Consider the following 14344-nt stretch of genomic DNA (forward strand, 5'->3'; position numbering starts at 1 on the left):
TATCACAATTGGCCCAAAAGGGACACAGCATCTATTTAGCTTCCCCTGAAATCTTCAAAACTTTCTATAAGTTTATATCTGATCCTAAAGTATACAAATAGAATTTACAGAATACAGACCACTGATGTATTCAAATGTAGAATTGCAGAATTTCGAACTGAAAGGGACCTGGTTGTGCCATCTCGTTGCACAAATGAAAAACCTGAGGTAGAAGAGGTTAGGTGACAGTCATCATTGTAATGTCTGTGTCTGTTGTTGGCATTATATTAGGATGACCACCTCAGATCTCTTGACTTTTAGATAGTTGCTCTTTCGTTCGTTCTCAGGACAGTGTCCTTGATGTTCTGCATTGGAACTTGGGGTATGATTTTCTCTTCCTCTCTCTTTGGTGTGGTGAACTGAGAACTAGAGCATCAAAGCTTAACTAGACAATTATCCTCTGGTTCTGTTCTGTGCAGAGCTAAAGGAAGAATTTTAATTTAAACATAACTTTTCTGCTAACTTCTGAGAAGCAGATTATTACTCTGCCAAGAGAGTTTTAGTGAGATTAAGCTCTATTTCTTGATATGGCAGAATTCCAGACAAATGTGTGAAGGAGTGAGCCTTGGTACCATATGGAATCTACAAAGACCTGCACTGCCGCTGCCACCTTGAAACACTTAAGTGGGTTTCCAAAACCTGTTAAGTATGTTCTTAGTTTTTAAAAATCTCTTTTAAAACCTGCATAAGGTATGGTTTGATATCTCTAGAATAGTGAGGTAAAACATCCTTTAGGAAAAATTCTTTTAGCCTGAATATGAATGATTTAACAGTTCTCAGGAAAATTAATCTTGTGACAAAACTAACCAGGGTTCTGCTTATTTTCAGCCATGCATGTTTTCTCATTCCCTGCCTTTTGGCTGTTTTTCTTTTCAGTTTGCCTTGTAATCGTGACCAGTCGTCCCCACTATACCTTTTGGCCTCCTTTTTTCATGATGAAACTTTCAGAATATCTAAAAATTTTAGAAGATAGTACACATGCAAAAAATGCTTGAGAATGTTTGTTTTCTTCTTCCTAATCAAAATTTCTGTTTCAGGTTCCTCTGCAGCTTGGGCTATGGCTGCCAATGCCAGATGGCACCATTTCTGAGAGAAGAGCTAGCTTTTGCTTAGAAGTAATACCCACAAACAATGCCAAATTAGCATAAGCAAATGTCAGTGAGTTAACACAAAGCCAACACTCTTTCTATCTTTTCTTTCCTTCCTAGGCCATGGGTGTTGAGAGTGACCAGGAAATTGTGCAGATGATTGGAACAGAGGAGCATGTGATGGCTGCATTTGGGCCCAGTTTGGAAGAGTGCCAGAAAGCTCAGATTTTCACACAGATGCAGGTGTGTCTTTTCATGTTATCCTTTGCTATGAAGTGGAATTGGAGATTTAATGCTGCTCATTGATAAAGCATCAGATGCAATGGCTTTTAGTGTTACAGATTTGGGAAGGGGGTTAAGGAGATGGGAGGAGTGGTAGAGAAGTATCTTTGACTCATTTTTTTTAGGGATTGGAGGAAGGAGTTTGCATAGACAAATTGTCAGTCCATGGTGTCTAACTTAGAAGAGAGATATATGGCCAAGAGGAGTTTGTTCTGATGTAATAGCAAGTACTATTATTTTTTCCTTATTTGGGTGAGTGATATTATGTTTTTTTAACTATAGTAACTCTAGTGTAAGGAGCTGGGGTTTTTTTTTTTGTTTTGTTTTTGTTTTTCCATGCATTTCTCCTTAATATTCTTTTTTATTCCCTACTTCAGTTGCTTTAGGCATTCAGTTGTGTGTGATCTCTGTCCCTTTTCCTAAATTCCCAGTGTAACTTCAGTGGTAAGAAAGTACCAGGAACAGTCCGTTTTTACCACTACCAAGCCTTCATTGACTTGCTTAGGCACTCCTGGTTGGGACCTGGGAATTTTAGGATAAGACTCGAAGATGAAGTTGGGGAGCTATATATGTGCTAAACATAAGCAAAAATAATTGCATTTCCCTTTCCACATGGGAAGGATCCCTAATAGCCATACTTAGAATTTTTAGTCCCGTGTTTATAAAGTGCTTTGCTAAGTGTAAATCAATGGTAACATTCCTCATAGCCATCCTGGGAGGGAGGAACTCCCTACTATAAAACCACAATAGACAGTTCTTACTTATCCATATGTACATTTTCTATTCCGTGGGTTACTTACGACAAGATATAAATTCCAGGCTGTTTTTTTCTTGTCACCCAGAATGACAAGAATATGCTTGTAGAGATAGCATTTCCTACTTATATCTGTTAATATGTGTTCTGAAATCAAATCAGTCTTGATATTTTGTATACTAAGCCAAATATTTAGGAAGGTTAACTGTCATATATGAATACATTTTATTCCCAATCAGAAATCAGTAGGGATTATTCTCATTGCTGCCTTCCTTTTTTCCTACAATCAATTAGTAGTTGACTCCAGTTATTGGTCAAGTAGCATCAGGAAAAGTTGTTTGGATTTAGGAGATTCTATTTTTGACCTTTATTGAAAGTGAGTATTTGGTGAGCATGAATCTTTGTTACAAACTGAAATAATATTGTCAAAGGGCTTTCAAGAACATGAAGACAAAGCATTGAGAAATATCCAGGAAGTAGAAAATATAAAATCTACCCTGTTAACAGGAATAATGGGTTTAGTTTTGGGAGATACACTCTTCTTTAAAGCTGTGTAGTGCCTCGGAAGAGCAGTTTACCTTAATGGTACCCCACTGGCTTCCGTGAGATCCATTGTGCATTTTATTACAAGCATCATCATTGTTGGTCAAATAACCCTAGCATTGTAAAGCTGTTTGAGCAGGGACAAACAGTGGGTTGGAAAATCGTTTGTTTATTTCTGTTAAATAGCTGCTGATAAAATTTCAACTGACTGAATTAGATCAGATCAGTGAAAAGATGGTAGAAATATAGAATCAGTTAACATCAGAAAGACAATGTTCCTTTTCCCCAAACAGGTTAAAAGTACTTATTCTCTGTACGCTGTATTAAGGCATAGATTAGTTATTTGCAATTAATGAAAGGATACAGAGGCATGAGTAATCCAAAAATTGTTGAGATATTTAACATATGTTATCAGTTATGAAAACATGACTATTCTGTGCTATTCTAAATGAAAATGTAGCCAATACACTTTATCTTATGTAATGGAAATTTTGAAGATCTGGCACTCTAATGGATTGCTTAAATCCCTGTGGATTTTGGGTTTTTTTGGTTTTTATGCCTCCCTTTTTTAGCCTCTCCACCACTTCTGTTCATGAAGTCTTTGCACTAAATCAGTCGTGTACATTTTGCATCATCAATGCCAAAGGCTCTGATATATAGAGAAAAAATTATTTATTACCTTTTGGAGAGAAATAGGATGCACTAGGGGTATCATCTTGGCCTATTTATGAACAGGTCAGACTCTTATCACAACCCGCATACCATGAAACCTTGACAACATTATTAAGTATACCAAGGTGACTTTCTACTAAATCAGAAGGGATACCCTGCACTCTTACATTCCTTTATTTCTTCCTCAAAGAAGTGAAGAATCTTTATTTAGCCTTTTTCCCAAGGAAGCTAGAAAGCCAAAATTTAATGAAGGTAGCTCAGTTTACAGATAACCCGAACTGCCTACCTACTCATGGTACCTTCCAACTGCTGACTTGCTTTAATCAATTACTTAGTTGCTACTCAGGTCACTGCAGCAGCTGTTTTCAGGGTCTTAGTTTATCTTATACTCTAATGGTCTTTAAACAGGGAAGTCCTAGATTTGATGTCTAAATCTTATCACAGGGGAGGGAGATGCATTTATTTCAGGCACTGTATAGTCATTGGGAGTCAAAAAGATGACAAAGTTCTCATCCTCAAAGTCTATTAGGAGAAACATACATGAAAATGGATAATTAAAATATAATGTGATGTGAACACAAATGAGAGTACTCAATTATTTATGCATAAGGAATTAAAATCTCGGAGAAAGAGGAGTGAAGTTAAGAAAGGCTTCAGAGGGGAAGTGATACCTGATTCAGGTATCATGCTTTTTGAAGCATGAAAAAGGAATTTCCTGGGCAGGTAATAGGAGCAAGAATTCTAGGGCAAAGAATCAGGGATCTCAGCCCTTCTGAGGAATTGACAGCCAGTTCTTTTTTTTTTTTTAAGTACATTGTTGTTAGGAAATAAGAGCTGCATGATCCTCTTCTAACACTTAATTATTATGGAAAAATTTCAACGTATACAAAGTATATATAATAATGCTGTGAACCCTTATGCACCCATTACCCACCTTTCAACAGTTATCAACACTTTGACATTCATGTTTCATCCAAATCTCCACTCACTCCTCACCACCTACTTGATCATTTTTTTTAACAATTGATTATTTTTTAGTAAAATTTATGTACAGTAAAATGTACAAATTTTAATTGTATGACTTTTGCAAGATATAGAATATTTCCATTATCCCAGAAAATTACCTCATGCCCCTTCCTAGTCAGTTTTCACCTCTACCGTCTGATTGTTTCCCACTGTTGTTGTATTTTCACCATGGACTAGTTTGCTTGTTCTAGAAAGTTATACAGATCTCCAAGATTTATGATGGGGTTACATCTCAATATACCCATTGTAAGTTGAAAATATTCTAAGTCAAAAATGCATTTAATAACCTAAACTACCCAACATTACAGCTTAGCCTAGCCTACCTTAAACATACTCAGAGCGCTTATATTTGCCTATAATTGGGCAAAATCATCTAACACAAAGCCTATTTTATAATAAAGCGTTGAAAATCTCATGTAATTTATTGACTACTGTACTGAAGTACAGTTTCTACTGAATGTGTATTGCTTTTGCACCAGTGTGAAGTCAGAAAATTTTGAGTCAAACTATTCTAGGTGAGGGACCATCTGTATATGGAATTAGGCAGTATAGGTAGACTGTATGCTCATCTGTGTCTAGCTTCTTTTGCTGAGTGTATTGTCTGAGATTCATTCAAGTTCCTTTTTATTCCTTTTTATGTCGTTTATCCATGCAGTTTGTTCCTTTTTATTGCTGAATAATATTCCATTATATGAACATACTACAGTTTATCTGTTTTCCTGTTGATGGACATTTGGGGTTTTTTTGTTTGTTTTGTTTTTTTCAGTCTTGCAATTATGAATAAAGCTGCTATAAGCAAAACTTTCGCATGGGCAAGTTTTCATTTCTCTTGGATAAATACTTAGGAGTAGAATTGCTGGATCATAGAGCAGTTGTGTATATAACTTTTATAAAGTCGGAACTACCAAACCTTCTTCTAAAATGATTGTACCATTTTGCATACCCACCAGCAGTATATGATATTTCTGATTATTTCACGTCCTCGCCAATATTTGGGGTTGTCAGTCTTTTTAATTTTAGCCATTCTAGTGGCTGTGTAATGCTATGTCCTTGTGGCTTTAATTTTTATTTCCCTGCTGATGAATGATATTGAGCACTTTTTCATGTGTTTATTGGTCATTGGTGTTTTCTTCTCCGTGAAATATTCAATTTGTTTGCTCATTTTCCTTATTGAGTTGTCTTTTTATTATTGAATTTCAGTCTTTTAAAAAAAATCCTGGATATAAATCCCTTGTCAGATTTATGTATTGTAAATATTTTCTCCCAATTCATTGCTTCCTTATCAGTTTTCTTAACTGTCTTTTAATTTTGAAAAAAAAATCTAATTATAAGGAAGCTTTTAGTTTGTGTTCTGTGGTTATTGCTTTCTGTATCCTGTTTAAAGAAATCTTTGCCTACCCCAGGGTCAGGAATATATTCTCCTAAGTTTATGGTTTTAGTTTTTACATTTAGGTCTAAAATCTGTCTTAATTTTTCTATTTGTTGTGAGGCAGGGGTCAAGGTTAATTTTTTACTTTATGGGTATTTAGTTGTTTCAACACTATTTGTTGAAGAGACTTTCCCTTCCTCATTGAATTGCTTTGGTACTTTTGTCAAAAATCAGTTGACCATATTGTGTAGGATTATTTACGGACTTTTTATCCTCTTCCATTATCTATTTGTCTGTACTTATACCACTATCACACTGTTTTGATTACTGTAGCTTTATAGTTGAAATCAGATAATGTAAATGCTCTAACTTTTCTTATTCAGTGTTGTTTTAGCTATTACAGATCCTTTGCATTTTCATGTAAATTTTAGAATCTAGAATTTTAAAATTAATTGATTTTTGATTTTTAAAAGCCTGCCAAGAGTATAATTAGTTAAGAATTTGTTCAATTTTGAGAGAATTTTAATGGTAAGCCACTTTTAACACTGTTGAATTATTCAGTCCATGAAGATGTAATAACTCTTAATTTATTTAGGTTTGGTTTACTGTCAGCAATATTTTATAGCTCTCAGTGTGGAGGTCTTACATGATATGATTCCTTTTTGAATTGGAGAAAGTACTACCCCAAAATGTTACCTGTAGTTCTCTCTGGGTGAAAGATGGATGGCTGCTTTATATATACATATTTATACACACAAAGACATATTTTACTTACCTGTGTTTTATAAATTTCTTACAATGATCATGTATCAATTGTATAGTAAGAAAACATTTTAAAAAATAAAAAGGGAACCAGTGCATTAGGCAATGTGTTATATTATTTTGTCATTGAGTCACGCCATAACAAATGCTGATTTTCGTCTAGGCCCAATGCAGCTTTCTCTATAACCAGTGTCGTTATCTTTTTTGCTTATAGTGTGTGTATGGTTAGGTGTTTAATAAATTATCTCTAATGATTTCATTCAAACATTATTATAATCTGTTTTTTATAGGCATTAAAATATATAGGGAACAAAGTAAGAAGGCAAAGGATGTGGGGAGGTGGACCAAAGAAAACCAAAATAGAAGAAGCAAGAGAGCTCCTGGCTTCTACCATTCTGACCCATGTACCAGTGAGTACACGCCATTGCAAGTGTGGACAGTGATGATCGTGGGGTCTGTGAGTTTCTGTTAAAGAGTTGTGTGTTTTTGGTTTTTTGTTTTTTGTTTTTTTTTTTATAAAGATGACCAGTAAGGGGATCTTAACCCTTGGCTTGATGTTATCAGCACCACACTCAGCCAGTGAGCCAACCGGCCATCCTTATATAGGATCCGAGCCCATGACCTTGGTGTTGTCAGCACCACACTCTCCCGAGTGAGCCACGGGCTGGCCCTTCTGTTAAAGAATTGTGAATAAGAGTTTACATTGTTTAAAGTCTAGTTCCTTTAGAGAGAATCCTGAGGAGGCCTGTACTGCCCCGCTGGAAATAATCTTCCATTATGAGCAGTTTAATGTTAGCTATATCATCATCAAGTTTATTCTCTCTTAGTTCTTTCAATCTTAAACTATAGTTATTTCATATTCATACATATATTAATGGTACTACTAGATTTCATGGTTTTGAAGAACAGAGATGGTATCTTACATGGTTTTTAAATAAAACAAGCTTATAGTGCCTTGCCCGTATACTTGTTTTTATTCTGGTAAAATGTACATAACATAGTTTACTATTTTAAGTATACAGTTCTCTAGCACTAAGTACATTCATGTTATTGTACAACCGTCACTGTTTAAAATGCTTATTGAATGAGTTTCTCTGTTAGCTCTTGAATTTTAGAGTTCACATTGTCCATCCTTCTTTGCTTACAGTCAAGATTCTCTGATCCAGAAAAGCTAGATGATTTGCCTTGTCACCCAGGTGGTTCGTGGTCAGAGAGAGGACTAGAACCTATCTTCTGACCCTTGAGCTAGTACATAATATTTATTTTTTATTCACTTATCATTAAACAGATCAGCCATGTTGGCATGGGTGGTGTGAGCAGGTCATCCCCTCCACCCCTACTTAATATCTATTCTAATCTTTCTAAGTTATAGAATTATTATTTGTTAGTCAGACTATCTTGTTAACCAAATAGTCTGGTTTATAATGAGTTACTATGTATACCCTTCAGGAATGATCTAATTCAGGGGTTGCAGATTCTACCTTCAGGGGCTGATTGTACAATTATGGAAGGCTGAGGGATTTGTGGAAGTGGAGAGTGACCACCTGAATGCATTCAGATGCAGTTTTCTTGGGTTAAAACACCTTGTGAGTCATATAATACAGGTCTCTGATTCTGCCCTCTGGCTGCCTTTTGTGTGTGTCTTTGATCTAATCCAGAGAATTAGAAAATTCTTAAGGTTAAAGCTGGGCCTGAATTGAATGTTAAACTCATTTGGATAATTGGAAAGACAGTTTGAAACTCTAAATAACAAAAATGGATAGTGGAAACAACAAAGGCATTGGAGCTAGAGAGAGAAAGTTTCACTTTCTGGTTTTTTACTTCCTAACTGATTTGCTTTGGGCAAATCTTAACTTTCCTAAACTTCATTTTTCTCATGTGTGTAATGAAAGTAATACCACTTCCTCACAGGGTTCTTGTGATGATTCAGTGATAGAACGTACAGAAAGGTCTGTATTTTCTGAGCTCCCCACAGGGTTATAGAGTCTCTATTAGGAGGCTTACCTACCTTTCTACTATAGCTGAGGAGAACTTTTAATTAATTAAGAGCCTTAGCTGTTTATACTGTTTTGTTTAATTAAGTTGGTAAAGATAATCATTTGCACCTTTCCGTGTTTACAATGAGCCTAAATTACCATTTTACAAGTTTGGTTATACATAATCCAGTGAGGAATAAAGTCAGAGTAGATGAACCAAGAAAAAGACCTCCATTTTTTAGAATGGTTTATGATAGTATATACCTAAGTGTGATTAAAAGATGACTTTAGGTGATACAAGGCCATTTTAATTTAAATAATTATCTACATATTAGAAAGAATACAACTAGCACACCAAATCCATTTTTGTCATATTTGGGATTTTATGGTATTATTGCATAGGACAAAGCTTACTTTATAATGAGTTGTTTAAAAATGTGGTGAAACGTGAATGACTAAATTTGGAAAGCAGTGGTTTAGTTTAAGTATACATGGAGAGAGAAAGATGGGTAGGATATTCAGCAGTTCCCAGCCTTTGTTACTTGAGAGTGGCCTGCAGGGCCCTTTGTCTTGGTACCCTGGCCACTCAGTTCCTCGGGGGCCTTGGTTCTCAAAGAGCATTAGTATCACCTGGGGACTTGTTACCAATGCTTGAATTCTACCCAGACCTGCTGACTTAGACGCTGAAGGGATGAGGTCCAACAATCTGTATTTTAACAAGCCCTCCGGGTGATCATGATGCATACCACTGGATACCACAACTGTAAAGACGGTTATTTAGGCTGCAAGATGCCTACATCTCAGACCTCTTTTTCATCCATGGTAATATTTTAAAAGTTTCCAGAGTTCTGGTGACAATTTTGTTTCAGCGTTCCAAGCTCATTTGTTAGTTCTTCTCTCTCTCCCTCTTTCAGATAATACACAGGTTAACATACCACAAAGGAATATCTGAAATGTTGTTGGCATTCTACCAAAATGTGATGTCAGCCACTAGATTAGAGCAGTCCCACTCTGCATATGACTCTGGGAATAGTCCTAGGAAAATGTGCTAAGTATTAACTCATTACTTCAATGTAGACCTCAGATTTGCTTTTCAACATACAGTTATTTAAAAGGGGGGTGAAATGAGTTAGGATTCAAGTGCCTTATGAAGTGCAGCATGGGCATTTGTTAGAACTGTCTGTACTTATTTCGACTTATATATGTCTTGGAGAATTTACCAGTATTTATGCAAAAGGAAAACGCGAAATGGGCTTTGTTGAAAATTGAAAATTTGGTTAATGAAAGTTTGCTTCATTTTTCTCATTAATAAGAAAGGTAAATACAACTAGAAGAGTTTGATGTTCAGTGTAACTGGCCTCATTAAGACTAGGAAAAAAAAGTGTAAATTAGATGTATCTGAATGGAGGACCATATAGCTGGGTGAGTATCAATTGGCAATGTAAATTATTTATAGCTGCCCAGACACTGGGTTTTTCTCCTAGGTGTTGTGGTAATTGGTGTTATGGTTGTAGAGGTTATTTTTGAAAGTGGACAAGAGACTTTTCTTTTTAAAGACTTTTCTTTATTGATGTAATTGTTTTGTAGGTACAAGATGACAAAGTAGCTTTTAGAGCTACTTTTCCTTTTACCACATTCCAAACACATTGCTTTTAACACATTCCCGTGTTCTCAGTAATAGAAAATAAATTGACCCACAGAAGAAATAAAACTTCCTTTGAAGGAAAATGAACTGTTTGAAACATATACAGAATTCTAATATCCTATATTGTTTAGTGGAATTCCTTAACAGCAACAAACAAAATATATGAAGGAGAACATTTACTATTTTTCTTTTAAATCGAGATCTGCTGAGTTATTCTGTCATAGTGATATACTTAATAAAAAGAATCTCATTGGTATTTTATTAAATCATTAGGGTAAGTAAAAAAGAAATTTTATGAAAGTACATATCCTCTATGGAAAAGCCTCAAAATATTCCTTGAAATTGGCAGTAACTTAGTCCACACTCTCAGAATTCATCTTTTCAGATGTGTGAAAAGGATCCATCTAAGGTTTTTGTCTCCCCAAACAAACCAGAGCAATTAATTTAGCGGTTCTGATTCAGCTTAAAGATTGAGCTAGATTCATTCATATGGGTTTCAGGGTTTGTAATAGAGAAGACTGACTAGAACATTTGCAGCAAATTCATTCAGCAACAGATATTTGTTGCATGCTAATGTTTTTTTTGTTTGTTTTTTTGGTTTTTTTTCCTTTTTGTCTTTTTTCGTGACCTGTAACGGGATTGCAACCCTCAGTGTCGCGCCTGTACTGCGACCGGCAACGGGATCGCAACCCTCGGTGTCGCGCCCGCAACGCGCTCAACCAGTGAGCGGACCGGTCTCTATATGGGATTCAAACCCTCGGCGGGAGGGCCGCCGCATTCCCAAGTGCCGCACTCTACCAAGTGCGCCACCAGGCCGGCCCGCATGCTGATGTTTTAATACTGTTCCTATTATCACTGATAACAAACAATTCTAAGACTTACTGGCCCAACATAACTGTTTATTGTATATCTCATGGTTCTGTGGTTTGACTGGGCTTAACGTAAGGTGGAGGAGGAAGTTCTTACTTTAGGTCTCTCATGAGGTTGCAGACAGATAGCACCTGAGGCTGGAGTCATCTGAAGGCTCAGTGGGGCTGGACATCCAAGATGGCTTCTTCATTCATATCTCTGGCTCCTCAGTGCTTTTCCATGTAGCCTCTCTCTCCACAGCAGAGTCTTGGACTCCTCCCATGGTGTCTCAGGAATCTAAGAGAAAGGAATTAGAAACTACCAGTTTACTAATAGGCTAGGCCTGGAATTGGCTTGGCATCATTTCTGCTGTATTTTCTTGGTCGAGCTAATCAGAGGCCAATCCAAAGGGGGTGATGGACTCCACTTCTAATGAAGGAGGGGAATGAAGTATGTAGGAAGGAAAGAGTTGATAAATAGTCACCTTTGAAGAAAAGCCACCACAGGTACTGAGTACAAGGATGAAAAGTCATCATCTCGGCTCTCAGGAAGTTTACAGACTAGTTGAATTTCTTTGACTAGTTGAATTTTCTCTGAATAATAACAACTCAGTATTTTCTCATTTAAATGTAATCACATTGGTTTTTTTCTTTAGGCACCTTAAATTTTAGTGCGTGTTGTCTTAAAATTTTCTCTGGTTTCTGAATTACAGGTTAAGGAATTCAATTTCCGAGCCAAATGTATCTATACTGCAGTGATGGTTCGAAGAGTAATTCTGGCCCAAGGAGATAATAAAGTTGACGACAGAGATTATTATGGTAACAAGCGATTGGAATTGGCGGGACAGGTGATTTAATTCTTTTATGTCAGAAATCTTATGTTTTAATAAAAATTAATTTGGTATTCATTTTAGGTAGGAGGAAGAGACATTTGAATGGAATATAGGTTGCATATGTTCGAAGTATAAGCATTTCACACATGACTTACTAACTCAGACTCAAGAATTTCTTTATGACAACTCTACATTAATTCTTTAAATATGTTAGTAGTGTGTGCTTATATCTCTTATTGATATATTTACCTTCATTCCATATAATGTAAGAAGTAAAGTATAATTTTAAGTAATATTTATTCAATAACAAATATTTATTAAACATCTATTATGTTGTAGGTATACTCCTAGGTACTGGGTGTACAAGGGGAAATAAGACAAACAAAGGTCCCTTTTCTTTCAGTCCTTGTAGTGTAGTGGGAGAGATAGGTAATAAACAAGTAAACGGTCCCCTAACTTTTTTGGTGACATGGAAGAAGTAGGTTAGTGAGGATGTCTCTAATCTCATTTTATGTCTTAGCTAATAAATGCTATCTTATTTTGAGAGTGTGTGCTCCTTTCAACTGGGTAGCAAGTGTCTAAAAATCTTTGAAATTTCATGTTTCAGCATTTCAGAAATTACCTTTAAATCATAGAGCTGGAATAGAGACCTGGCTGCTATTGATATTTTCCTTTTTCTTTGGTTTTAAAATGCCTTGTTGTAGTTTTCTCTGTTGTTAGCCTGCTTAGGGTTTACTAAATTCTTAAATCTGTAAATTTATCTTTCACCAAACTGGAGAAATTTTTAGACTTTATTCAAATCTTTTTTGTACTATTCTCTATCTCCTCTCCTTCTGACTCTAATTATACCTTTTGATATTGAGGCTCTGTTAATTTTTTTTCTTTCAGCTTTTTCTGTTCTTCAGATTGGATAATTTCTGTTGATCTATTTTCAAGTTCACTTACTCTTTTTTTTTTTTCCTTTTTGTCTTTTTTACTGACCGGCAACGGGATCGCAACCCTCGGTGTTGCGCCCACACCGCGCTCAGCCAGTGAGCGGGAACCGGTCTCCACATGGGATCCAAACCCTCGGCGGAAGCGCCGCCATGCTCCCAAGCGGCGCAATCTCCAGCGCGCCACCGGGCCGGCCCATCACTTACTCTTTATGCCATCTCTCACATGCTGTTATATTCATCCAGTTAATTTTTTAGTTTAGATATTGTATTTTTCAGTTCTAGAAATTTTGTTTGGGTATTTTTTTCATAGCTTCTGCTTCTCTACTGAGATTTCTTGTTTGTTCATCACAACCATATTTTTATTTACATTTTTGGATTTTAATAGTTGCTCTGAAATCCTTGTCTGGTAATTTCAACATCTCAGTCATTGTGGGGTTAGTGTCTTGATTAGCTTTTTCTCTTGACTATGGATCATGGTTTTTCTATTTGTTTTTTTCATGTTTTTTTCTATTTCATGGTATTTCTGTTTCTATGTCTGATAATCTTGTATTCTGTAGGACATTGTCGATGATGGGTTGTAGAGACTCTGTATTCTGTTGCATTCCTCTGAAGAGTGTTTTTTTTGTTTGTTTGTTTGTCTTAAGGCAGTGAACTTGGCTGAAAATCTTTGAATCCTGTCTTCTTGCAGCAAACAGCAGCTGAAATATCTGGTTCTTTCAATCATAGCTAGGCTGCTTGGAGTTTCAAGGGTCAGTTGGGGATTTGCGCAGAGTTTAAATGTGTAATTTGGAATTTTCTTACTTTCCAGCTGCTTAGGTAGCTCAAATCTTTTTGCTCTTGATATTCAATCAAGCATGACTGCAGCCTTCTGACGTGATAGGGATCACAACTTGTCCTTAGTTGTAAAGCCTTAAAATGGATAATTCTTTTAGAACCACTCTATTTTGATGGGTGTTCCTTTTCCTCAGTTTCTTCCTGCTTCTGGATACTCTCCAGTACATTTCAAGTATTTGTTTCCTTTTGTATTTTGTCTAGCTTATACAGTCGAACCTCATTACTTGCAGATTCCATATTCACAAATTTGCTTACTCTCTGAAATTTATTTGTAACCGCCAAATCAATACTCATGGCACTTTAGCAGTCGTTCACAGGCATGTGCAGAGCAGTAGAAAATTTGAGTCTCTCTACATATTCCCATCTGAGGTCTAATAAGGCAGTGCTCTGCCATCTTGTTTCAGTTCTCATACTGTAAACAAATGTCCTTTTTGCTATTTTGGTTTGAATTTCCCTAATGACTAATGATGTTAAACATCTTTTCATGTGCTTATTGATTATTTGTATATCTTCTTTGGCGAAATGTCTATTCAAATTTTTTACCCATTTTTTAATTGAGTTGTCTGTTTTTGTTGTTGAATTATAGGAGTTCTTTATATATCCTAGATATGTAAAGATATGATATCAGATATATGGTGTGCAGATATTTTCTCCTATTCTGTAGATTGTATTTTCACTTCTTTTTTTTTTTTTTTTTGTTAAATTTTTATTTTGTCAATATACAATGTATATGATTAT

At 35.9% G+C, this 14344-nt stretch overlaps 1 protein-coding gene across 1 annotated transcript in view; it reads left to right on the forward strand.

Moving 5' to 3' along the window:
• LOC103607273 (DNA-directed RNA polymerase III subunit RPC2-like) overlaps positions 1 to 11924 on the forward strand; it is a 44198-nt gene extending 32274 nt beyond the window's left edge. Inside the window, exons 10-12 of the mRNA XM_008591797.1 lie at positions 1248 to 1370; positions 6826 to 6945; positions 11718 to 11924. Coding sequence (XP_008590019.1) covers positions 1248 to 1370; positions 6826 to 6945; positions 11718 to 11861 — 387 coding nt within the window. The 3' untranslated portion in view covers positions 11862 to 11924. The remainder of the gene's footprint in view (positions 1 to 1247; positions 1371 to 6825; positions 6946 to 11717) is intronic.
• The last annotated feature ends 2420 nt before the right edge of the window (positions 11925 to 14344 follow it).

This window comes from Galeopterus variegatus, unplaced genomic scaffold (genome assembly GCF_000696425.1).
Source record: "Galeopterus variegatus unplaced genomic scaffold, G_variegatus-3.0.2 Scaffold7293, whole genome shotgun sequence".
In the NCBI taxonomy this organism is placed as follows: domain Eukaryota; kingdom Metazoa; phylum Chordata; class Mammalia; order Dermoptera; family Cynocephalidae; genus Galeopterus; species Galeopterus variegatus.